Genomic DNA, 26410 nt, shown 5'->3' with positions numbered 1-26410 from the left:
ATGCGGACTGCTGACAGGCTCTCTTACTCGGAGGTAGTCGGCGCTATGCTGGGTAGCGATGCTTTATTATATGTTGAAGAGGGGGACTACGCCACTTACCGTCACATATATTTGATGCCTCCATTGACGGGAGCTCGTATCCCGATGATGAGGCCTGCCGGTATGTCATCCTCGGGCCAGGCTCAGGCTCGGGCTGCAGATGCCCCTTCTACTAGCAGGGCTGGTACATCTAGAGGTGGGAGTAGACCGGTTTCTCCGATTCCGTCGACTTATCCTCATCCTGGATGTCCAGATATGCCGACTGAGTTGATGGGGTGGCAGTATGGGGCTATCTCTCCGACCCCGATCCTGCTAGAGCCTCCGATGCCCAGTGATCGATACGCCATTGATCCTGACTCACCGCTGGTATGCTCCACTGTTTTTCATTCATTATTCAGATGTTTAGACATTCTTTTGTTCACTGATGATTATGAGCTCATATTTGCAGCCATCGCGAGGGTACATGGAGGAGGTGGTTGGACTGGTGGCCACACTCGAGGGCATGGTCCTGCGTAGGGAGGCACAGTTGTCTGTCGCGGGCATTCAGGTACCCTTCAGTTTTCTGGCATTTATCATACTTCTGATGACATGCTGATTTCTACTGCATCGATAGACTACTTGTGTAGAGCACATCTGACACACACCTCTCTTGGACATTGCATTTACACGCACCCACTTCACGTAGCCTTTGCTTGTATCTGCATCTGATGTATATATTTGGACTGATGTATTTGAATTGAACTCTTTGTTTTCAGATGCCTTCATGGTCCGGTCAGCCGCAAACCAGGCCACCTGGGCCTCCTTGGGGAGCCGGGCCATCTGGGCCTTTTCAGGGAGTTGGGTCACCCGGGCCTTTTCAGGGGGCGGGGCCATCCCGGCCTTCCCGAGGGGCCAGGCCATCTAGACCTTTTCGGGGAGCTCGAGGAGGGCCTGTCCGCAGACGCAGGGCTCACGTTGTAGAGGTGGAGCCTGATGAGGAGGAGGAGGACGCTGAGGAGGAGGAGGAGGCTACCGATCGTCAGTCAGAGACATCTGCTGAGGAGGGGGGCTCCGGTTTCGGTTCGGGGAACAGAGGTGAGGCTGAGGGGGATCCTGAGGATGACAGCTCTGACTCAGATGATGATGATGGTGCAGAGATTGTGCCGCAGAAGAGGATGGGGAGTGCTTCTCGTTCCCGTTCCCGTTCCCGAGGACTTTGATGCTGTTGTTTCCTGCTTTATTTTTCTTTTTGCTAGTAGTTTGTAGCACTTTGCACATTGTTAGGCAGTTATATTTTTTGTAAAAACTTGTACCTTTGTTTGTTGTAAAGCATGATGGAATGAAATAGCTTTTGAAAAAGGTGTTTGTATTTTAAACTTTTAGCATCGTATCGCATCAATTTTTTTCGCATAAAAAAGAAATTGAATGGAAATGTGCATTGTGTAATCACCAAGTCAGGTAGTGAATCGACGCAACAAACTAAGCAACTCAACTTACTAAGATATAACAGAACCTTAGGAAGTTTACAACTCGATAAGCAAAATGCAACAACGTTGACAACGCAAATAAACAAGACTTAAACAAAGATTGCTTAAACAGAGCGCAATGACTCAAAAACACGAAACACGTCCGCTCGACAAACAACTCGATAAGCAAAACAACAACTCGATAATCAAAACTACAACTCGATAAACAAAACGACAACAGAGTGTACTTCGGACGATCTGGGCACCGGAACGCATCCGAAATGAAGGCCTTTGACTCTCCCGTTGCATGGGAATGCTTGAAACTTTCCTCGAAGGGTAAAACAGGGCCAAGAGGATACACTGCAGCATTGCCGGCCATCTTTGGGAGCCGGCCGGCCATTTTTGTGGAGAGAGACAGCTGGCCGGCCAGTTTTGTAAAAAGTAAATGGCTGGCCAGCCAGAAAAGGTGGCCGGCCGGCCACTCAGTCCTGCAGCCACCTGGTTTTTGACACGTGTCCCCGTGAATAGTGTTTTTCCTTCTATAAAAGCCTCAACTTCGGGAACATTCATTTCATCTTAGTTTTAGACAAAGATGGAGGCGTTTCTCGCAGAAAATGTCACATCTTGGATCTCTTCTCTAGATGGCTCGGAAAAGCTGAATTTCCGGGGTTTCGGCTTGAATGCACTATTCACGCTGAGCCGTACTCCGCTACAGCTCCCTTTTCTCCATGCCGCGGCAAGGTTCTGGAATCCAGTGACGCACGTTTTTAGCTTTGGCGGCCAAGAGATATGTCCCACTTTCGAAGATTTTCAGGTTTTGATGGAGTCTGAATGCTCTGAAGTGATCTTGCCTCAGCTCCGTTTTGGCCACGCCCAGGCTTTAGGGCGGATGTGTGGGCTCACGGCGCATGATGCTCGATCTCTGATCTGCAGTGGGGAATTGGACATCCTCGGCTTGATCCATCGTTTTTCCGACGCTGGTGACCGCAGCAACCATTATTGGCAGGGTTTCCGGCAACACGCCCTCTGCTTGTGTTTGTTGTATCACTTTCTGCTTTCCTCGGGCTTCGGCGGGGCTAGCGTTCGCCTGATTGAAGTCGCCCAAGGCTTGAGAGAAGGAAAGAGCTGTATTGCCATGACCTTGGTCGAGACACTGATGGGCTTAGATTCTGTCTATCGCCGGGAGGCGACTAGGTTTGCCGGGAGTCCACTGCTGTTGCAGGTAATGTTTCCCACCCAACCTCACGTATATATTTGCTCACATCACTCGACCCTCAGGCTCGGTTTTTCTCACAAAACCCTTGTCTTACTTTTCTCTCATCGTACATCTCTCTGTTCTTTATTCTCTCATTTTCCATCCCTCCCCTAGGTATGGTTAATGGACAAGTTGCAGGTTGTGGACTCTTGCCCGGCCTATTCAGCTCGAGGCTACTTCTTTCGGCAGCGCCTAGTCAATGCTCTTGACGAAAGGTGGTGGTTCGATTGGATGTGCAATTTGTCCGCAGACGGCATTGCTTGGCGTTGTCCTTGGCTCAACCTCCCGGCAATGAGCTATAGTATGTCCCGGCTGATTGGGATCCAATTGATTGGTCTAACCCACTGCGTATTCTATTTTCCGTTCCGGTTCCTGCGTCAGTTTGGTCATGATCAGACCTGTCCACCGGAGGGGATTGAGTACCCAGCTGCTTTCCCGGTCCGGGGTGCACAGCTTGCCCGATATGCCACGGCATGGAGGACTAGAGAGCTCCTGGCCCCTGCTTCAACTTTCAGTTGCACTTTGTCCGATGAGTGCTTGGATTGGCTCAATGAGGAGGCACAGGTTGGGCCTAGCTTGGCATCAGATGCTTCGTCCAGCTCTGGGAGGGGACGCAGAGATACTTGATTCAACTATGCCCCAAATTTATTGCTTATTTAGCATTTTCAAGTTTTCGTTATGAATGTACTAAAAAAGCAACCTCGATTGTAATGCAAGAGCAGGAGAACTCAGTTTTGAAATCAATAAAATTGAAGGTTATGGTACTGAAAATTTTCTGCTTTTGGTCCAAAAATGGTCTTAGTCGTAAAAAGATTGATTTGAACAAAGTCAACTTTTATTAAAACTTTTCAAAACTATTTTCGATGTGGATCAGAACTGGACACGCCGAAGATCTGTCACTGAGATGCACAACCCCAGATCCCTGCAACTGGGAAGTTGCCCCTAGTCTGAAGAACAATGCGGCACTGCAAAGCAACAGAAAGTTGCCCCTAGTCTGAGTAACTTTGCACCGTCGCGGCAACGGAAAGTTGCCCTTAGTTTGAACAGCACTGTACCGGAGATCGCGATAAATGCTGATGGATAAAGATGACTGAGATGATCGAAATGGACAGAGTTGATCGGGGAAAAGTTTATGGCTGAACTTCGATGTGAAGCTGCCTACGTATCCCAAAGATGGGAATCAAGCCTTACGTAGTTCAGGCTCAGGTTCACTCGAGTATTTTCACTCTCCTTTTGCGCTCTAACTTTTGCCAAGGCCGCCCTTTGCGGGTTTTCAACCTTGCGACCTCAGTTTTTATATTTTCTAATTTTTGTGCTCTGAATTTTGCCTAGGTCGCCCTTTCGGGTTTTCGGCCTAGCGAGCCTCTCAAGGATAGTATTTCTTCAACTTGTCCATATTGATCGGTTGTGAGAACTCTAAGCCATCTAGATCCATCAGAACCACAGCTCCACCTGACCAGATAGCTTTGATGATGTAAGGACCAGTCCAATTGGGTTTGAACTTGCCCCTTGGGTCGTGGATGGGAGCTCGGTTGTCTTTGAGCACCAAATCTCCCTCTTTCAGATTCCTGGACTTAACCTTCTTGTTGAAAGCCCGGGCAATTCTGCGTTGATAGCCTTGGATGTGGTACAGTGCTTTCAGTCTTCTTTCATCAAAGAGCATGAGTTCTTCGAATCTGCTTTGCTGCCAATCTGCTTCGGCTATCTGGCATTCGGCCAACACTCGTAACGACGGAACCTCAATCTCAATGGGTAGAACAGCCTCCATTCCATAGACCAATGAATATGGAGTTGCTCCAGTAGAAGTCCTGATTGAAGTCCTGTAGCCCCACAGAGCAAATGGCAGCTTGTCTGGCCAATCCCGATAGGTTCCCACCATCTTCTGCAGTATATGCTTGATATTCTTGTTGGCGGCCTCAACCGCTCCGTTGGTCTGCGGCCGGTATGTAGATGACTTATGGAAAGCCACATTGTATTTCTCCAACAAGTCTATCACTTCTTTCTTGAAGTGGGAACCATTATCTGAAATTATCTCGTTTGGCACCCCGTAGCGACAGATGATGCTGTTCCTGATGAACTTTGCGACATGCGACGCCTTCAACACCGCGTATGATTGGGCCTCGACCCACTTTGTGAAATAATCTATCGCTACCAGGATAAACTCATGCCCGTTTGACCCCTACAGCGCCGATCACATCAATTCCCTAGACTGAAAAAGGCCATGGCGAAGTCATGTTGTACAGTTTTGACGGCGGGATGTTCATACGGTTTGCATGAATTTGACACTTGTGGCATCGCCGAACAAAACTAATACAATCCTCCTCCATGGTTGACCAGTAGTAGCCCTGTCTGAGGATCTTTCTGGCCAGCATTACTCCATTCATGTGTGCACCGCACTCCCCCCCATGGATGGCTTCCATCAGGCGCTTCGACTCTTCAGCTTCTACATAGAGCTTATGCATTCCCAGATGACCCCTTTTGTACAGCTTACCCCCGCAGATGATAAACTGAGCAGCCATTCTTCTGATGGCCCTCTTATCCTTGGCATTTGCCCCTGGTGGATATGTCTCTTTTTCCAAGAAGTTCCAGATGTCGTAATACCAGGGGTTGCCGTCTTGAACCTCATCTATGGCGGAAATCGACTCGTATGCTGGCGCAAACTTCTGATCAATAATGACTGGACGCATCCGGACTCCGGACGGGATGTCTATCATAGAAGATAGAGTTGCTAGTGAATCTGCAAACCTGTTGTTCTCTCTTACGAGGTGGGTGAAATTTACCTTCTCAAACCGAGGAATTAGCAGATCCAAGGTTTGGTGGTAAATTATCATCCTTTCCTCCTTGACTTTCCAATCTCCTTTCGCTTGAGACACAACAAGGTTTGAGTCCCCAATGACGTCCAACCGTCTTGCCCCTAGTTCCAGGGCTGCTTCCAGGCCAGCAATACATGCCTCATACTCTGCTTCATTGTTGGAAACTTTGAACCGGAGCTTGAATGCTAAAGGGATACGGGAATCATCAGGTGCTATCAGCAACACCCCTATCCCATACCCATACTGGTTTGACGCTCCGTCAAAGTACATCGTCCAAGTTTCATCTTCGACGTGCAGAATGGCTTCATCTGGGAATAGATACTCAACCGCTTCATCCCCCTCAACCGGGTGGTCGGCAAGGAACTCCGCTACCGCTCTCCCTTTTACTGACTTGCGCGTTACATACTTCAAATCAAATTCGGAGAGCAACAGTAGCCAGCGAGCCAGCCTACCCGTAAGTGCTGGTTTCTCGAAAAGATATTTAATGGGATCCAAACACGAAACCAACATTACAGAGTGGGCTAATAGGTAGTGCTGCAGCTTCCTGGTTGCCCATACCAAGGCCAAACAAGCTTTCTCCAGCGGTGTATAGCGGGTCTCGTAATCCAGCATCTTTTTGCTCAGATAGTATATGGCCCTTTCCACTTTGTCTTCTGACTCCTGCGCGAGCATGCAGCCCATGGTAGTCTCAGTTACCGAAAGGTACAATATCAACGGTCTCCCCGGCTCTGGTGGTGACAACACGGGCGGGTTCTGTAGATACTCTTTGATCTGCTCAAAAGCTGCTTGACATCGGCCGTCCCATTGGAATTTCTTTCCTTTCTTCAGGAGGCCAAAAAGTGGTTCACAAGTCAAGGTTAATTTAGAAATAAACCGTCTTATGAATTGCACTTTACCCAGAAAGCCTCGCACCTCCTTTTCAGTCCTTGGTGGTGGCATTTCTAAGATGGCCTTGATTTTGGAAGGGTCGACCTCGATGCCCCTTTGTGTAATCAGAAACCCTAGCATCTTCCCTACTGTAACACCAAACGTGCATTTCTGGGGATTCAGTCGCAGCCGAAACTCTTTGATCCTTTGAAAGAATTTTTGTAAGGCGGTGTAGTGGCCCTCTCTATCTTTGGACTTGACAATCATGTCGTCCACATACACCTCGACCTCTTTATGGATCATATCATGCAATATTGTAGTTGCTGCCCGTTGGTACGTAGCTCCAGCATTTTTCAACCCGAATGGCATTACTCTATAACAATATGTCCCCCACGGGGTAGTGAATGCAGTCTTCTCCCGGTCTTCGGGTGCCATTACTATCTGATTATAGCCTGAGAAACCATCCATAAACGAAAGCAAGGCGTGTCCTGCCGTGAAATCCACCAATTCATCAATGTGCGGCAAGGGGAAGTCGTCCTTCGGACTGGCCCTGTTCAAATCTCTGAAGTCTACACAGACTCGAATTTTGCCATCCTTCTTTGGCACTGGAACAATATTGGCCAACCAAGTTGGATATTCAGATAGCAGTAGGAACCCTGCGTCAATTTGCTTGGTGACCTCTTCCTTAATTTTGAGAGCCCAGTCCGGGCGAATCCTTCTGAGTTTCTGTTTGACAGGTCGGGCCTCGGGATCAAGAGGGATCCGGTGCTGTACAATCTCAGGATCGATTCAAGGCATGTCTTCGTAGGACCACGCGAAAACATCTTTGAAATCTTTTAATAAAGCGACTAAGCGCTCGCGCTCCTCCGAAGACAACGTGGACCCGATCTGGACCAGCCGCGGGTCCTTCTCAGTACCAACATTCACAGTAGTGATTTCATCCATTAAAGGTTTAACAAATCTTTCCTGCTCTTGATCAATTAATCGTTGCAAAACTGGGAGAATTTCTCCCTCGTTGTTTTCATCAAAATTTTGAAAATCCTGATTTAAGCAATAAACAAAGGCACAGAAAAATACTCAGAAACCACATCCACATCATTCTCATTAAATATTTCCAAGCCGTCAGATTCCTCTGTTACAACAGACTCAAAAGAAAATGAAAATGACGACCTAGACAGGACTGTGGCATCCGGGTTATCACCCCCAGGAATACCGGACTCAGACTCAGTCGAGCTGGAATCTGATTCCGACGCACAAGATTCGGTAGAATCAGATTCCGGCTCACTACCTGACCCGGAGCTGCTAGATAAAAAGCCTTCTTCATATTGCCAGATGAGAGAAGGTGCGATAGATGCATCCAAGATCGGCGCTGGAAAGCCCGCATCTATTTCATCTCCAATCACAGAAACCGAAGAGTTATCCCCCAAGCACTCTTGGCCGATCGGAGGATCTGATAGTAGACTCGCCAGTGCTACCCCCATTTCAAGCTCTGTGCTCTCAGGATCCACTGCTTCACATTGCTCAACCTCAGTTGGTGGGTCTGTCTGCGCTTCGGCAACGTCATCCCCAGATAATTGTATGTCGAAGAAGATTTCAAAACCAGGCACGCGCTTCCCCTCCGCGTTTTGCCATGGCTCCGGGAAGCCGCAGAATGGAAAATCTTCCCCCTCCCGGACGAAACGTCCGTTTAGGGTACCCCAGATGGGCCTGTGCATTAACTCAAATGGCTTCCCGGCCTTCTTTGCCCTGGCCCTTCCGGCCATTTCCTTTCCTTTCCTCACCCAGTCCTCCTTGGTGGGCAGATAACCCAGTCCAAAGGCGTGAGGGTTGTGTGGCACTTCGGCCAACACTGAGACGCCCTTCCGGCCGCTTCTCTCTAATCCCATCCCGGGAGTATGTTTTAGCTTGTTCATGAGGTAGATAGATTGAGCACTAACGTACATACCCTCATTCACAGCCATGACATTCTGCACAATTCGGGCCTCCGCTAAAGTGAACCCCGACAAAAACACATCCTCCGTGCCGTGCTCGATCTCCAAGACAGGTGTGGATACTTCTGGCGGGGGATGGATTGATGAATTCCCAAAAACGATCACTACCCCTTTCCCGTGAGGGTATTTTAGCATTTGATGTAGAGTGGAAGAGACTACTTTGACCTGGTGCAACCACGGTCGCCCCAAAAGTAGGTTAAAGGTTGCGGGAACGTCCAAGATGTGAAATTCAATGTTGTGTTGTCCTGGACCAACCTTGGTTTGAATCTTAACAGTCCCCATCACTTCTCTGCTGGTATTGTCGTATGCTCTGATCACTTGGGTGGTTGGGACGAAGTCCACGGGTTTCAACCCGATTGCATATGCCGTTCTGGTTGGGCAGACATTAATTGCAGACCCGGTATCAACAAGTACCACCGGTATCCACTTATCTCTACATTCCACAGAAATATAGAGAGGTTTGTTATGACTTGTGCCCTCAGGCGGTAGCTCCTTGTCCGAAAAGGTTAATGCCGGGGAACCTCCTCCCGGAAAAACCAGCCCAACCAGCTGTTCAGGCGTGGTGTCTATGGAGAGTTTGGACTTGTCCATAGCAGATAGGACAGCTTCTCTGTGTACTCGTGATGCCATTAGCAGTCCCTAGATGGAGATGTCTGCTTGTATCTTTTTTAACTATTTCAGCACAGCTTCATCTTCAATCTGCTTCTCCTTCTGTTTCTCCGCTTCTCTATCCTTCCCGGATGCCTCGGGTTGGTCCAGGTGTGGGGGTTTGAAGTACCGCCCACTTCTCGTCATGTGGTCAACCTCATCGAGGTACCAAGTGTCATCCGGTTGATTATTCCCCCAGTCTTCATCCGTGTGGGCAAGACATAAGTCATCGTCTTCCCACCATATTCCATCGGCAGCCAACAGACACCTGTCTGGCTCCGGTTTAGTTGTACTCGCAGTATTCCCTGTCCACATGCTCGCAGCATTCTCTATCTTTGTGCACACAACACTTTCAGTCCCCTCAGGGCTTTTAGCTTTCTTGATTCTCTCGGCTTCCTCAAACTTTTCTCGTTCCAGCTGCATCAGTACAGCTGTTTGTTCAACAATTCCCGTATCCATAATGCCCATGTCTCGAGCGGAATTCTTAGCACCGGCGCTCTCCGGCGATACAACTTGACTTTCGGCCATTCCGGCCACAACTGATACTTCCGCCCCTACCGGGCTCTGTTCTGGTTGGGCTTCCCCCACTGCATCTGGTTGATCTTCGAGCCATCCAGTGGCCTCCGCTGATCCCTCATAATCGTACCAGTTGATTGACGTATCCCCCAGTTCTTGGTCATCGAAAAATTGCAAGTTAGCAAAGTCCTCCTCTACGGCTGTCAGATCATCTGCCCATAGCCCAGATCCATCCCCCCGGATCATGCATAGCTCTCCTGTCTCTGGCAATTCTACACTTAGCCCAATTCGGCTCGTTGATAGGATGTACTTGCTTGGATCATAGGCTCCCCCAGCAAAACTCTGTCCAGTCCCGGATTCAACAATCTCATTCTCTCCCAAAATCTGCCCTGCCCCGTCTTCGACGGTCACCACCATCGGTTCTGGTTGGGTTTTGGAGATGTCCACCATGCACAAGAAGTCAGTGCAGTCGGGGAGGAGCACCTCCGGCTTGGGTAGGTGGGTGGGCGTAATATAGATGCTAGGATCGTAAGATGCGACCCCAGTCTGGATAAAATTAATTCTTTTGGGAGGGGGAGGTTGGTTATGTGGTGGGAGAGGGTTGGTTGTGACATTGGGTTTATCAGGAGGCGCGATCACCTGTTTGTCAATAAGATCTTGGATCTCATGACGCAATCTGTAACAACGGTCGGTGTCGTGACCGTGTTGTTGGTGATATGCGCAGTACTTTGACGGGTCATAAGAGGGGGGGAGTGGATTCGGTAATGGCTTTGGCTCTAGGGTTTTCAAATGATTTTTCCTGATCAATATTCCCAGAACCTTGGTCAGGGGCATATATAGTGGGGTAAAGGTTCTTTGGCCTCGCGGTTGGAATCTGTTGGTTTGTGTGTTGCTTCCGGACGCGCCGGAGAAGGGTGTGGCAGTCATGGGCCTTGGAGGGGGAGGGGGAGGGGGAGGGGGAGTGGTGGTGACCATACTAACTTCCGAGGCTCTCGTATTTGTAGTGCCACTCGGGCCCGCATTGTTGTTACGGTTGAAGGTCCTCCTCGGTTGTTCCCTGTCGTGGTCAAACAGACCTTGTTTCATGGCATCTTCGATTTGCACCCCCATCTCATGTAAATCTGCGAACGTAGGGAAGGGGACTACAATCATTCTCTGCATCAACTTTGGGTGGAGATTGCGCACAATCATCCGGATTTGATCTTTGTCAGTGGGCCTTAAAGTCATCATTGACGCTTTTGCCCTCCATCAGATCACAAAGTCCGAGAAAGTTTCCTTGGGCTCTTGCCTTGTCGTTTCAAGATCACGGGTTGTGATCTCGATCTGAGTGTTGTATGAATATTGCGCGACAAAGGCCTCAACCATTTCATCCCAATTCTTCTTCACTTCATCTTGTAACTTTGCGTACCAATGGGAGGCCACACCCGACAGGGTTCGGCCGAATAATGAAAGCTCCTGTGGTCGTGTTAGGCCCATTGGCCGCAAGATGTCTGCAAACAGTCGGATATGGACCATGGGGTCGCCGGTCCCGTCAAAGCGGTCGATTTGTGGCATTTTGAACCTATCGGGGAGTGTTACGGCCTCCTCGGTATATCCATCTTCGATATCTGGCATAGCCTTGACCCCTTGGGATTTCTTGAAGAGCTTCTCCAGTTTGCTCAATTTCAGAGCTGTATGATCAACCTCGACCTCGAAGGGAGAGTCCGGGTGATTGGATGTATGGACCTTGGACAGTTGTGGTGGAAGCGGGGGCGGAGCTGGCCCCGTTGGAAGATTTGTGTCCTCTTGCAGATTTTGGATAGTCGGCACAGTATTCTGGGTGTTTGGAGGAGCGTTCTGAACAACAGGTGTCTGCTCAGGTAATGGGGCCCCTGCCGGAGGAGGAATTTGGTGTGAAGTAGATGTTGTATTCTGTTGTTGCAGTCTGGTAATCAGCTCAGCCTGCTGGGTCATAATCTCAGCTTGTTGCTTAGCGAGTTCATCCCGGCGAACGACATCCTGTTGCATGGCCCGCATGGTTTCCTGCATTTGGCGCATCATCTCCTCAACTCCTGTTGGTGCCGTCATACTGTTTCGATTTGTCTGAACTACTGGCAGATCTGTCTCAATGGGGATCTCAATCCAACTGTCCACTGATGGGGGAAACCACTGTTCTGGTGATCTCTGTTCAGATACACTGCGCTTTTTCTGCTTCCTTCTGGTAACAGGGGGTAGAGAATGGAACACTGGCTGTCCGTCGATTAGATCCTCAGATCGATGGAGTCGACGACCTCGTGTCCAAAGTGCTTGGGGAATGCCTGCTGGGTTGGAAGCAATTGTGCTAAAACTGACCTAGCAAAAGATAAATAAAGCGAAATGGAAATAAATAAACAGATAAACGGACAGCATAACAGCTTAAAATAAAATGCATGACACACAGTCGGGCATAACAACACACAGTTGATAAGCTGAAAACACACTGTCCTCAAACACTGATTATTATCCCTGTATCACTGTCCCCTAAAACAGAATCTGATATCCGCAGATAACTAATTCTCAAATACTGGCTGATGCCCGCAGGCCTGATACCCATAATACTGAAATGATGCCCGCAGGCCTGATACCGACAATACTGAATTGATGCCCGCAGGCCTGATACTGACGATCTTGAACTGATGCCCGCAGGCCTGATACTGACAATACTGAACTGATGCCCCCAGGCCTGATGCCCAAACTCATATACTGATACATGCATTCCTGTAGAGACGCACTCTAAAGCACATAACAGATAAGTGAGAGCCAAAACACCCCTATGTTGGGGTAGGGTTTCCCTGTCCTATTGTGTCAGGAGCTAGGGTTTCATTACGCACGCAGCGGTTTCAAACAACCTATAACCGGGTAAGCAACCTGTCCTAATTTGGAATGGTCACTATGGATCCGAATATGCACTAGGTCGAATGGTCAAAGAGGGTGCCCCGGTAAAACCGGGGTTTGTGTTCCCATACTGGCAGAGCCCACAACCGGTCAGCCTTATGGTCATGCCTTGACAAGACAAGCCTCCGGCAAACCGTTCAGGAATAGCAGATGGCAAACACGGTGTCCTAGGCGCACCAATGCAAATGCAATGCAAAGAAACACACAAGTGTAGTCAAAAACAGATATCACGAGTTCGAGTCAAGTTCTCTAAATCCCCAGCAGAGTCGCCAGAAACTGTAGACAAGCCCGCGGGGGACCTCGCTACAGCTCGGACTCGACTTTCGTTAGTCACGGTTCTTAATCTGAACCAAAGAGTCCAAATCCGGCAAATCATTTTTGAGAAAACTGATTTTTGAAAAAAATGCCAAACATGGACTGCTTTGCCAGATACAGAGTCGCCACCTAAATATTTTATTTTGGGAAATTTAGGAAACCCTGACTCGTTGCCAAAGGCCACGTGTCCGTCATCACCAAAGTTGCCTCGGCTCGGGAACTTGGGTACGATTGGGGAAGGTCACTTCGTGAGCACCCCCGCTCGCCCGGTCATAGACCGGCCTCTACTAGCCATGATATCAATTTTTTGAAAACATTGTGAGTTCTTATTCCGGTTATTAGCCTAGGTTACTATGTGATGCGCACAACATACAAGTATAGACTGAGTCGCCCGAATTGGAACAAAACATTTCATGTTCGCTTTTGAAAATGGTTTGCTACCCGCAGGTAGGCTTTAAAACATTTGATGATTTATTCCAATTTAAGTAACCCAACCTTCACCCACAGGCATTCAGGCAGTTATATCAGATAAGCACATAGCCTCATGGTAAGCATGCTATTCATGGCAGTCACTCACACGCATGCAAGGATGCTAAAGCATAAAGCTTACCGAGTACTCCAAGCCAAAATAGGAATTCATTAGAAATCATGCATGATCCTAACTATACAGAAATGCCTAATGCAACACATGCAAAATGCAATTATAGCAGGCTCGGCTATTCGAAGATGGCATATGAAATGTTACAACTGTCATGTATTCAACTTTGAAATTGAAAGTACAATGCAGTTAGTATGATGCGCCGAGCCCGGTGCATGCAATACAGATGAATGAATGCAAACATGCTGTCATACTGTATGCTAATTTAAATATGCCCTAATCTAACCATCATAAGCGGATAAATAAAAGGGAGAAAGACATGGGGTTGGAAGACATACATCACACTCACGCACACTTATTACAGTTGTGCCCTCACTCGGAGGGTCCGAATAAATATACAGTCCCGAATAAAAGAATATTACAGTCCAAAATATTACAGTCCGAATAATGTACAATTTTCTAATTAATTAATGAATTAACTAAGAAAGCGGTAAAACTGGCATGCAAGCCAGGGACTGCCTTGCTTCTGATGGATGATGCATGTCCGGGTTGTCTTGCGCGGAAATCCACCGGAATGCCCCAATTAGCCTCTGTTTACACCTGTTCTTGAAATGCGTGCCAAGCCCCAAAAAGTTACTGATTCTTCGTTTTGCTGCAACAGAGAGCAGGAAAGGGGCATAGCAATGTATTTGCACAGATATATGCATGTCTCGAACCTCGTGCCACCAATCACGCATACCGAGGCATGATGGCCGAGGAGTCGAAATGCACAACTCAATATAGGATGAATGCACATGAAACTACAGCTAAAACCTAACTCCATCATGGATAATCCGGAGTGTCGGTGACTGGGGAATTGAGACACGTTCCGTCACTCGAAGTACGAAACGCACCTCGTTTCCCGTGCCCGGGCTAACTCCTATTCCGGACACGATGCAATATGCATGATATGCATGAAATGCAACTAAGATATAATCCTAACATACACAATGCTACGGAATGACATGCCTCGAAATGCGTGCACGCAGGCACGCAAACCGAGAAAATGGCAGAATGTGATCTAAGATACAACCTAGTATGCACTATGCTATGAAAATGAGATGCCTCGAAGTGCGTGCACACGGGCACGCAAACTGAGAAAATGGCATACACAATGCGAATGACTTGAAAATGTGATATGGGCTTATACCAACATGAGTGAGCCTCAGCCACACTCACATAGGACGCCGGCGGATAAAAATGAAGTGCCTCGAAATGCGTGCACACGGGCACGCAAACCGAGGCGATGGCAGAATGCGATGCAAATGACATGGAAACATGATATGGGCTTATACCAACGTGAGTGAGCCTCAGCCACACTCACATAAGATGCCGGCGGATGAAAATGGAGTGCCTCAAAATGCGTGCACACGGGCACGCAAACCGAGACATTGGTAGAATGCGATGCAATGACATGAAAACATGATATGGGCTTATACCAACATGAGTGAGCCTCAGCCACACTCACATAGGATGCCGTCGGATAAAAATGGAGTGCCTCGAAATGCGTGCACACGGGCACGCAAACCGAGGCGATGACAGAATGCGATGTAATGACATGAAAACATGATATGGGCTTATACCAACATGAGTGAGCCTCAGCCACACTCACATAGGATGCCGGCGGATAAAAATGGAGTGCCTCGAAATGCGTGCACACGGGCACGCAAACCGAGGTGATGACAGAATGCGATGCAATGACATGAAAACATGATATGGGCTTATACCAACATGAGTGAGTCTCAGCCACACTCACATAGGATGCCGTCGGATAAAAATGGAGTGCCTCGAAATGCGTGCACACGGGCACGCAAACCGAGGCGATGACAGAATGCGATGTAATGACATGAAAATAGCATGCAAACGTTCTAATGGAATTTCAGCACTAAAATATGGGGGAAAACAGTCCCAAAATGAGGCGAAATGACACCAAATGGATGGAATTGTCCCGAAATGCAAATTTAGGCACCCGAAATGGCCTATAGCTATGCCAAACATGCACAATATGGACATGCAATGCAAATACAGAAGCTAGAAAGTCCCAAAAAAGGCACTTTCACAGTTATAAACATGGCCAAACAGCAAGCATAGGTATGGCAAAAATGGCATGCAAGAATAGGGGCCAAAAGAGGGGTAATGAAGCAAGTGATATAAGAAAAACCCAAACTGAAAAATTTCCTTCTACAACATTGAAGAGGGACCAAAAATATGAATATTTACAGTATATGGAAGCCCCAAAATCAGTATACAAACATGATAGAAATGTGATGCAAAATGAGGTTCAAAAGTGGCTATAACATGAGGTATGCAAAATATTCACCAAACAGCCAAAGACCCTTAATAAAACATGTATAATGGGCCAAGATAGGACTATTTCCAGAATTGTAAAATGGCCAAAAACAAAAGCATGATAGGTTAACTAAACATGCAAGAATGGGGAATAAAAGAGAGATATAACATGAAGTGGCATATGGAGGTCCTAAACCATGAAAGGACCTAAATGAAATATGAAGAATGGACCAAAATAAGCACTTTTTCAGAACTGTAAAATGGCCAAAAACAAAAGCATGGTAGGCTGCCATTGCATGCAAGAATGGGGAAGAAAAGAGGAGTATAAAGGTAAGTACAACATGGAAGTCCCAAATGGTGTTGAGCCCTTCTTCAATGTTGAAGAGGGGCTCAAAATAAGCCTAATATCAGTTTACAACATGCTCAAAAACAGATTACTCATGGGCCAAAAATAGCATGCAAGACTATGACATATAAGAGGATCAATGAAGCAAGTGCATCATGGAGGGCTCAAACAGGGTTGAGCCCTTAATGAAAAGTGAAGATGAGCTCAAAAGAAGGTCCCTTTCAGTTAGGGCCGGAGCTTGAAACAAAAAGCAAGTGGGGCTTACAAATGGATCAAGAAAAAGGGTCAAAAGAGGAGAAGTGTTACTCACCCTTGAAGATCAAAGCTTTTGTTGCTTCTTGGATCAATTTGCAGCTCCTTTAGCCTTTGAGAAGCCTTCCTTGTTGCTGGAAATGAGGTGGTGGTGGTAGAGCTTGGTGGTGTAGAAGAAATGGTGATTAGGGACTTAGGAATTTTCAAGGAAATGAGAGGTATAGAGATGGCTTTGTGTATGGAAGCTTGAAGACCAATTTTTCTAACCTCAACAAATGATATAGCTTGCTTGTTATAAGGGCCAAAAAGGGGGTGTAAAGGTGGGGGAAAAGGAGACAAACTTTCCCCCACAAAATATCCCCCGGATAAAGATATTTTCTGGGGGATAAAGCTCCACAGCTGTAAAGTGCACAGTGCAAGGAGCTCGGCCGGCCTATTACTTTTGCTGCAGGTGGCCAGCCGGCCACACCCCCTAGCCGGCCGGCTAGGGGTCAAAAGGGTCAATCAGATTTAGTGGCCGGCCACCAACTGATGGTGTCCTCCTATGTGTGTACAACACAACCCTGTGGTTAAAAGTCCAAGAAAGTGGGTCCAAGGGGTTCAACATTAGCTCGGAAAGAGGGGTTCAAAAGGGTCAGGTGGCATTAATGGCCGGCCACCAACTTTTAGGGTCCTCTCATGTGTGTACATCACAAATATGTGTTTCAAAGTTCAAGAAAAAGGGTCCAAGGGGTTCAACATTAGCCCGGAAGGAGGGGGTCAAAAGGGTCAAGTAACATTAATGGCCGGCCACCATTTTTTAGGGTCCTCCCATGTGTGTACATCACAAATATGTGGTTCAAAGTTCGAGAAAATGGGCCCAAGGTGTTCAACATTAGCCCGGAAGTGCGAAAAACGGGCGCCGGAGGACGTCGGAGGATGTATAACTAGTTGCTGCAACAATTGCTGGCCTCCCACCCTTCAGTGACCTCTCCGGTGATAAAACAGAGGTACCTGCCAAAAATGAACGAAAACCGTTGCAAAACGAAAGTTCGGGGGCCAAAACGCGCAGTTCGAGGTCCCGAAAATGGGCTGTTAAGGACCGAAAATGGCATTCGACCACGAAGTGGGTTTCTCAGACCCCAATGTCCCTCAAAAGGGAGTAGAAAGGAAGTATGCCAAAAATCAGAACAAACGGAGATGGTTAGGCGGTCCCGAACTGAGGCACACGGCCTGACGGCTCCGAAAACCGGGAACCGGACTCCGGAATGGGCGAAATGGCCTGCGGCCACAAAATGTAGCCTACGGCCATTGAGAGATGGTCTACGGGACCTCTCCCTTCCCTCAGGAAAAGAAACAAAGAAAACCGAGCCTGGTTCGCAAACCGAGGCAAAGTACAAAAGAGGGTTCGGAAGTCCGGAGGCAGGGCTCACGGCCGTGACTCTGAAACTTCTGAACAAGCACATTATGCAACATCACCAAACGCTCAATCGGTGACGTCTGAGTCTTAAGGTCGGTAAAAAATGGGGTGTCTACAACTGTGGAATGTTTGAAACAGACAAATAGGACTTTTTTGTGCATGTTGTAGTCTGCAATTTTTTTCTTCTTCTTTGCTTCAAGGTTTAGTTGTTTTTCTCTTGTTTTCAATTTTTTTCCTAACACAACTTAATTTACAATAGAGCAGTCCAAGTCAAAAACCAACTTAATTTACACTTCATATTTAACCAACAAAAGAAGAAGTCCAAATTTATCTAATATTATTATTACAGTGGTGTAGTGCAACTTTTCTCAAAGTTCTCTGATCTCTACAACCATTTGTTTACTTTCTTTCCTACACTTTGTAACCATCTCTTTCAGCTCACCATTGGATACAATGAGTTCTTGGACCAACGGCTTGATATTACAATTTTTGTCGCGTCCTCCCTTAGCATCTTCAACCATTGACGCTGCTTATATAAAGGCATCCACTACTCAAAGAAGACGCATCCATTGGTGTTGTTGAAAGGGCAAGCAAAGTATGCCATCCTTGGTTTTCCTTTGACTTTGAAATTTTGAATGCCACTCTTGCCCCGTAACGACATTTTCAATTTCTAAACTGAATTTCACTAGTATCACTCATAGATGCATTTGATGTTGACATTTTTTTACCTGAAATAACAACATATTATAAAGGTTCTAAATATGATTAATAAAACTAAATAATATGTTTTGAAGATTTGAGTACCCAAACTAAATAATATGTTCATTAGCAAATAGAATTGCTAATGAACATGATATTTCTACAATCTTAGAATTAAACTTACCTATGGCACACAGCTTTATGTAAGTACACAAGCAACTTCAGAATCAGCAAGCAGGAATACATAAAAGATGACTAGTTAATTTATGTACCAAGAACTCGAGTGTTAGAATAGCTTAAGGTAGCTTTTTAAGACAACATATTCCCTTCATAACTACATATAACTTTAAATATTACATTGTAGACCCTTATGAAGTTATACGTGAATGTATCTCAGAAGAAGGATGGAAAACTTTAACAGAATGAACAATATTCAGACATAGATGTAAAATCTTTAGATTGTAATAGAATGAACAATGTTTATGTTGGAAAAAAATGGATTTTGGTAAACTTTAATGTGAAATTAAAGTAGGTCCCAACCATTGGTTGAGGTGGGATTAAATGGGTTTAGATTCTTTGTAATAAGGTCTTTACACCACAAAAAGAATGACAAAAAACCATTGAGAATTGAATGAGAAATTGTCTCATAAAGATGGCCTCATGAATGATGTTTTGGGATGTAATAAACCCCGACCTCTGATTTATGTTAGTTCGTGGTTAAATAAGCTTACTCAGTAATTAAGAGACATTATGAATTAAATTGCTTGTGTGTGTGTGCAATATTGTCTTTATATTTGTTTAGCGTAGAAAGATTTGTTCGTGTTTTCATTTCGGTTTGTGAATTGAAGGCCTCATCGGCATCCGATTCAGAAATTGACTTGATTTATGTGTTAATTAGAATTTTTAGAATTTTATGGTAGGTTCAATTGAAATTCGATTTAGAACAATTAAATTAGATTAATTAATGCCACTTTGCTTAGCTTAAGCCAAATTAATTAAATATCACTAAGTGGGCCTATATAAGACCACTTCTATCACTCCTACATATTTTTAACACCCTTGTTTCCTCATCTATGAACTCAACGTGAGAGAGAGAGAGAGAGAGAGAGAGAGAGAGAGAGAGAGATGATGGATCTCAACTAGAGGATTGAAGAATTGAGCAAGAATTTGCTAGAATTGAAGGATTCGGACTTAGGGACTCAAAATTAAGCTTCTAGCTCTCATCTTGACAAGCCTAGGTAAGGAATCTAACCCATAGTTGTGTAATTGAGTTAGCTTTTGTAAGAGTTCAAGTTAAAAAGGTGGACTAACATGAGAATGGGCTAGGATTAAAGAATTGTAACTCAAATCATACATGCATGTCCATATTATGAAGTTTTGAAGTTGTTTTCATAAGAATCCTCACATGCATGTTTATATTTTCGTTGTAGACTAAGAATTCACCATGTTTTTTAGTTGAATATTTCATTTGATCATGTTTTGGGAAGCTATAAACTCAAATTACACATGCATGACATGATCACATCATATTCTTACATTTCAAGTTGAATGTTGCACAATTGGCATACTTTTGGTCCTTGATTTCATGAAATGATTTTTACATCTTCATATTTTACATGTTTACATATGTTATCTTAACTTTTGGGCCCAAAAGGATGTGAATTATAACTTTGGATTTGAATTTGCACCATAGGAGTGCAATCTGGAAATTTCAAATTCTGCACTTCCGCTTGAGCGTGAGATTCTACGCTCAAGCAGAAACCTTTGTTTTTGGATTTCTGCTCGAGTGACCTGAAGTACCCTCGAGCGTGAAACACATGCTCCTAGAAGTTTCATGTTTTTATAGACCGCTCGAGCGGCGAGAGTTGCACTCGAGTGTTCATCAAGCGCGAAAATTGCATAACCAGTACTTTACAAAATTTGCAGAACGCTCGACCGTGGGAAGTTGCGCTCGAGCATCACCTTGCATATTGCATGTCTGCTCGAGCGAGGGAATATACGCTCGAGCGGGGACCTTGTTTTCAGAAATTTGACCAAGTGTTTGCCAATGTGTTTTAGTATCCTCATTGCATCCTAGGCATTCCTAAACCAAGATTAAGACATAGTAATGAGGGTAAAATGTAGAGACACTAAGAACGGAACGTAATGAGTTACATATATTCCAACGTGTGTTTCAAATGTGCATTTGTTATGTGTTAATGCAGGTCACGCGCCTCGGGTTAAGTAAATTACCTACTCTACTCGTCTACTTGGAGTCATTTGTTAATTGTGAGTAATAACTCTGTAAAGCTATGTTTAATTACAAGTATTTTCTAACTGATATGATACGATCTATTTTCTCAAATGCTATTTTATGAATTATAAATGAATGTCCATTTTTCTGAAATGTATTTGTGGCATCCTTAGTTCACGTGGCCCTTGCCCGGGGGTAACAATACTGTGGCCAATATGCACATGGCCCTCGCCCAGGGGTAACAATACTGTGGCTTATATTCACGTGGCCCTTGCCCGGGGGTAACAATACCAAGGCCTATATTCACGTGGCCCTCACTTGGGGGTAACAATACCATGGCTACTTGTGCGCAAGATATGGACCTTTATGATTGTCAGTACCGACTATACATGTGAGCCTCAGGACTAAGTTGATATGATAGCTAATGGATGTACCACATATGATTTTATGCAAGATCCAAATATGAATATGATTATGAGCATGAACATGTATATGATCCTATTTCTGATTTGAAAATTTGAATATGTATAAGACCTTGTTTCTGATATAAACTCTGATTTCTAACTCTGTGATGGACATCATTCGCTAAAACCCCTTTACCTTGTTATTATTCACTGGGCTCCCACATCATTCGCTAAAACCCCTTTACCTTGTTATCATTCACTAAAACCCCTTTACCTTGTTATTATAGTAGACCCCACTATCACATGCAGCTGTCTCCTGATCGACTCCAACCTTATCCAAGACACATGGAGCAACCTAAATTATTAGGCAGAAAGCGGTCAGACAAATCCTTTCAACTGACTCTACACGATAAATAAGATCAACCAAATCTTATCTGTTTCAGTCTATCCCTTTGAAAACCGAGGAGGGTAGACAATCATGTATATAATTATAGCATGTATATTTGTATCATGTATATAATTGTAGCATAGTTGGAGTTTGTCAAAACCTCCATAACTATATGTCCAAAAGTCATGTATAATTGTCAAAGCCTAAGTCTAGGCTAGTAAAATATAGACTTTTTGAAAGTTTTGCAAATTTGGACGTATGTATTTGATAGTCCAACCAATTAGGTGGGTAGTAATTTTAGACTAGACTTTTTGGTTTTGCTTTTTTATGGAGTTGTATTCTATAAATTAGCTTTCAAGCCAACATAATAAACAATGTAAATTATCTCCATCTTCGTTGCCTGAACTTCTCCTTTTGTCTACTTCATCTCTAACTCCATAATTCCTTCATAATTCCATAATAAAAATATTACAGAGTTCTCTGGCAGTTCTATTCCATGGAACTCCTGTTTATCATAGTGATGGCCATCATATCTAATCTTCGGTCTTCATGACCGTCTGTTCAGTCTTCTAGACCGCCTATATTTATTGTTTTTGAATATTCCACATGTTATATTATGCTTCTCATACGTAATATGAACTTGCTCAGTATGTACTTTATTTTACATTTAAATTATCATTCAGAACCCCTTTACTCAGTTGTTATTCACTGGGCTTTAGCTCACGTTTTTATCTATATATGTAGGTAATCTAGTTCAGGAGGAGATATAGTAACGGCGATCTTGCCTCCGTTTTGGTCATGCTACCTTTTGTGCCTCGCGTCGAGGTTCCCATCTGTTGGAGCGCTAGCTGACCTAGTGATTACTCTTTTGAAACTCACTCACTTGTCTTGGTTGGTTGTCATTGGCATTATGTTTGTTATTGATGAGAATGACTTTTCCCTTTTGGTTGTCTTATAAGAAACTTGTAATGACTAGATATACATATATATACATATATATAAATATATAGCTACGTTTTATCTCATGTAAGTTCACAGCTCGTTGGACGTTTTACTTTCTTATATAATAGCTCCTGCTAGCCCCGCTCATTTGTTTTGTTCAGTTAGGCCTTTGGTAATCGCGGATTACTGGTCGGTTACGACACTAAACCTATAGGGGCGGGTTTGGGTCGTGACAATGGTAATTTTGGGAATTCCATCTTTAAAATTTAATTTTTCATAAAATCGTTCTAAGATTTGTCTAATCTTATCATAATGATCCTCAACTCGATTTTTGATTAACAGAAAAATTTCTTTTGGGAGCAAAGTTCTTACTTTTTCAAAAGACAAATTCTTTTTATTTGTTCAAAAACTGGATCAGAAAACTCATTTGATATGAGGTCTGATAGCTGAAGAAAATTGTTTATTTTTTCAAAATTAAAATCTTCATTCCAATTGATTTGCTTAAGGATATTGAAACAAAGATTTTGCAAATCTTTTAATTTAGCTGTTTGCTCAGCTAATTTGTTGGCCAGAACTCCCATGTGTTTTCGAAATTTCACTTTGTTGTCTACAATGTGAGTTTTCCCAACTCCATTGAGTTCTGTATAAATTTCTCTGGATACACCAAGGTTGAAAAAATCTTTTATTTCAAATTCATTTGGTTTAGATGTCTGAATATTAGTTGGAACTAGGTTAGTTCTCATTTGACAAAAATTCTTTTGATAAACAAGCATAGCTGGTGCACTGTAAAAAGCTTTTTTAGCTTTGGTCATGCTATCGTATAATTTATGACTGGCTCCTAGAAATCTGCAAACTTGCTTATTGCATTCATTCCAGTCTGTGTGAATTCCAAGTTGTTTTCCTACGAATACAACATAAATCCTTTCCTGTCTGGGAATTGCTTTTTTGGCAATTGTCACCTAATCTCCTTGAGCGGGCTGTTTACCCTTGTCCATTGTTTCCTCTTGGTCTAAAGGTCTTCTGCAAAAATTAAAATTACTTGTTTAGTAATTTAATTTTCTAAAACAATTTCTACTAAGAAAATCTGCAAGAAAATTGTTAGTACCTTTACGATGTTCTGCATCAAAAGTATATTCAGAAATTTTATTATATCAGGCTAATTGTCTTCCTTGCTCAATAGGTTTTTTATTGATCAAAAAATCTCTTATTACCTTATTATCAGTGAGTACAATAAAATTTTCTAAGGCTAAATAAATATGAAAACTTTTTATTGCCAATTTTATTACAAGTAATTCTTTTTCAAAAATAATATATTTCTGTTCATTTGGTTTAAATGTTCCAGGATTATATCTACAAATTAATTCTTCTTTTTGTAATTTTATGGGTATGAGATTTTTTCTTAGTCTAATCCCATTTTCTGATAAAGGTATCTCTTTATCATGCCATAAATTGCTTGATATTGCTTTGAGAACACATCCCCAGTATGCTTCTGAGGCATCTATTTTTAAAATTAATTTATCACATGTTTTAGGAAGATAAACATCTGGTAAAGTTTTAACATTTTCTTTAATTTGTTTAATTAAAGTAACATCTTCTGTTGTCCATTCAAAAATAACATTTTTCCTTAATTTGGTTAACCAAGAAATTTCTATTTTTAAAAGATTTTTGATAAAATTTCATCAATAATTTAAAATGCCTAATAAACTATGTAATTGTGTTATATTTCCAAGAGTATCAGGAAAATCTTATACTTTGGGCAAAATATGTTCTTGTAGTTTTAAACCTTTTTGGTCTAAAATTATTCCCCAAAATTCAATTGATTTTTTTCTAGTTCAATCTTTTTTGGAGACAAAATAATTCCATGTTTTTGGAATTTTTCACAAAGTAATTTTAAATGTTTCTTATGCTCCTCCTTGGTTTTAGAGAAGATAAGTATATCATTAATATAAACTACACAACAATCTTTAAGATCTTTAAAAATTGTACCCATCCACCGTTGAAATATCTATGGTGCTATATTTAACCCAAAAGACATAACATTCCAGTGGTAATGTCCTCTAGGTGTACTGAAAGTTGTCAATTTTTTTGACTCTTCAGTTAATTGAATTTGCCAAAATCCACTCTTGTAATCAAATTTGCTAAATATTTTTGATCCTTTGGTTAAGTTAATCAAAACATCTTTTCGTGGAAAAAAATATCCATCAAATTCTAAATTTTCACTTAGCCATTTATAGTTAACTACCATTCGGGTTTTTCCTCTTTTAATTTCAGCATGGTTTCTTACCATAAAAGCTGGACTAGAGTGAGGGCTTCTTCAATTAACTTTTTGTCTAAAAGTTCCTGAAGTTGAATATCAAATTCATCTATATCTTGTCTAGTATAGACCATTGGTCTTACTCTAATGATAACATTAGGGTCTTTGAATTTTAAACTACAATAGCGTGGGCTACGTTGCCATAGTTTTAATGAATGTTTACTAAAATTTTCTTCTAAAATTTTATAAATCCAGTGTGCTTCATCAATGGTTTTAATAATGGGGGTTAAATCACCAAGCGGCATGAGCGCAAACTCTTTATCACAAATATATTTATGTTGTTCTAACAAGGGAATATGAATTAAGACATTGTTTATGCTTATTGAAATGGCTTTTTCCTGTATTTGCATTGGAAGATATTTATATAAAAAATTATTTCCAAGAAGGAAATCGCCATGCATATAAGGAAAACATAGAATTTTTGGTATAATGAACTTGCTATCATTTAACCAAATGGTTATATTTTTAGCCTTGAATTGTATGGAAGTATGGTTTCCATCAATTCCAGTAACCAAAATTGGATGTTTTATTAATGCCAATTTTTCTTTTGGTATGGCATTCCATTTACATGAGCTGACTGTAGCTCCTGCATCTATGAGAACACTGAGGCTATAAGGTTTATAACCTGCAAAATTAAATGTTTCCAATACATATGTATATCTTCTTTTTCCTTGGCTAGGAAAAAAAATAATATCATCATTTTTTGTTTGAAAATGATACATATATGCAGACTTAATATATTGAAATTGTCTTCTTGTTCCTGTGAAAATAGGAATCTGAACATTGTTTGAAGTAATAGATCATTGATTAGAATTATTACTCGATTCTCCAATGCTTAATTTTGAAATCGATTTGTTAGGAAAATCTTTTCAAATACAGAAGTTGATCTTTTAATTTTTGGAACTGTATTTTCGATATATAAATTTTTTCCTGATGCTTGCATTTGTAATTGTACAGGATTTTTTATTTTAGAAGATTCTCCTTGTGCCACTAGGTCATGGATTAACCATTGTCGAGGGACTTCTAAATCGCTCCAATGCATTAGACGAGGTTGTATTACCATGTCAAATGGTCTTGGTTCAAAGATTTCAACGATTTTATTATCGTTTGATCTTGTTTTTGTTTCAGGAAATTTGGTTAATTTGTGAATTGTTTTCCAACGAATAGCCAAATCAAGGGAATTTGATTTCATTCCTAATCCTTGTGTTTTGATTCTTATTCTAACTGTGTCTTCAAGATTAGGATCATTTATGGAAATAAAGAAATTCGGTTTAACATTAAACCAAACTGCTCCATTAGCCAAATCAGATTGGATTCCTTGAATGATTACTTTCATTGGGTCGGAAAACCTTTTATCAACAATTACTGCCAAAATAGGAGTATCTATCCCTTGGCGAAATAAGGTTGTTATGGTTATTTGAATTAATCCAATATGAATTTATTGAATTTTAGGATATTTCTTTTTTCATCTTGCAACCTTTTTCTTATAAAAAAAAAAAAGAATATCAATATTTCCTTCTTTTAACCATTTTGCTTGAGTGTTACCACTATATTGTTCAAACACTCTTGCTGAAAAGAAGTTGAATTTTGAAACTTTATAAATTTCTAGAACAACAACTTCTTGTATTTTTTCGAATTTTGGTAATTCTTCATCGGTAAAAGTTTTTTCGTCTCAGGTTACATCTCCAAGTCGAATTGCCTGTAA

The 26410-nt window shown here is 43.0% G+C and overlaps 1 protein-coding gene across 1 annotated transcript; it reads left to right on the top strand.

The window, feature by feature from the left end:
- On the top strand, positions 1-26410 carry LOC145814491 (uncharacterized). The gene is made up of 4 exons (XM_082911322.1): positions 1-405; positions 488-586; positions 795-1215; positions 26382-26410. Exons 1-4 carry the CDS (start codon positions 1-3, stop codon positions 26408-26410), a joined length of 954 nt encoding a protein of 317 aa, XP_082767448.1.

Source organism: Camellia sinensis, unplaced genomic scaffold (assembly GCF_055761805.1).
Source record: "Camellia sinensis isolate YWXY unplaced genomic scaffold, ASM5576180v1 Unanchor11, whole genome shotgun sequence".
In the NCBI taxonomy this organism is placed as follows: Eukaryota; Viridiplantae; Streptophyta; class Magnoliopsida; order Ericales; family Theaceae; genus Camellia; species Camellia sinensis.
The sequence above is the reverse complement of the archived record's forward strand: the minus strand, read 5'-3'. Positions and strand labels throughout refer to the sequence as shown.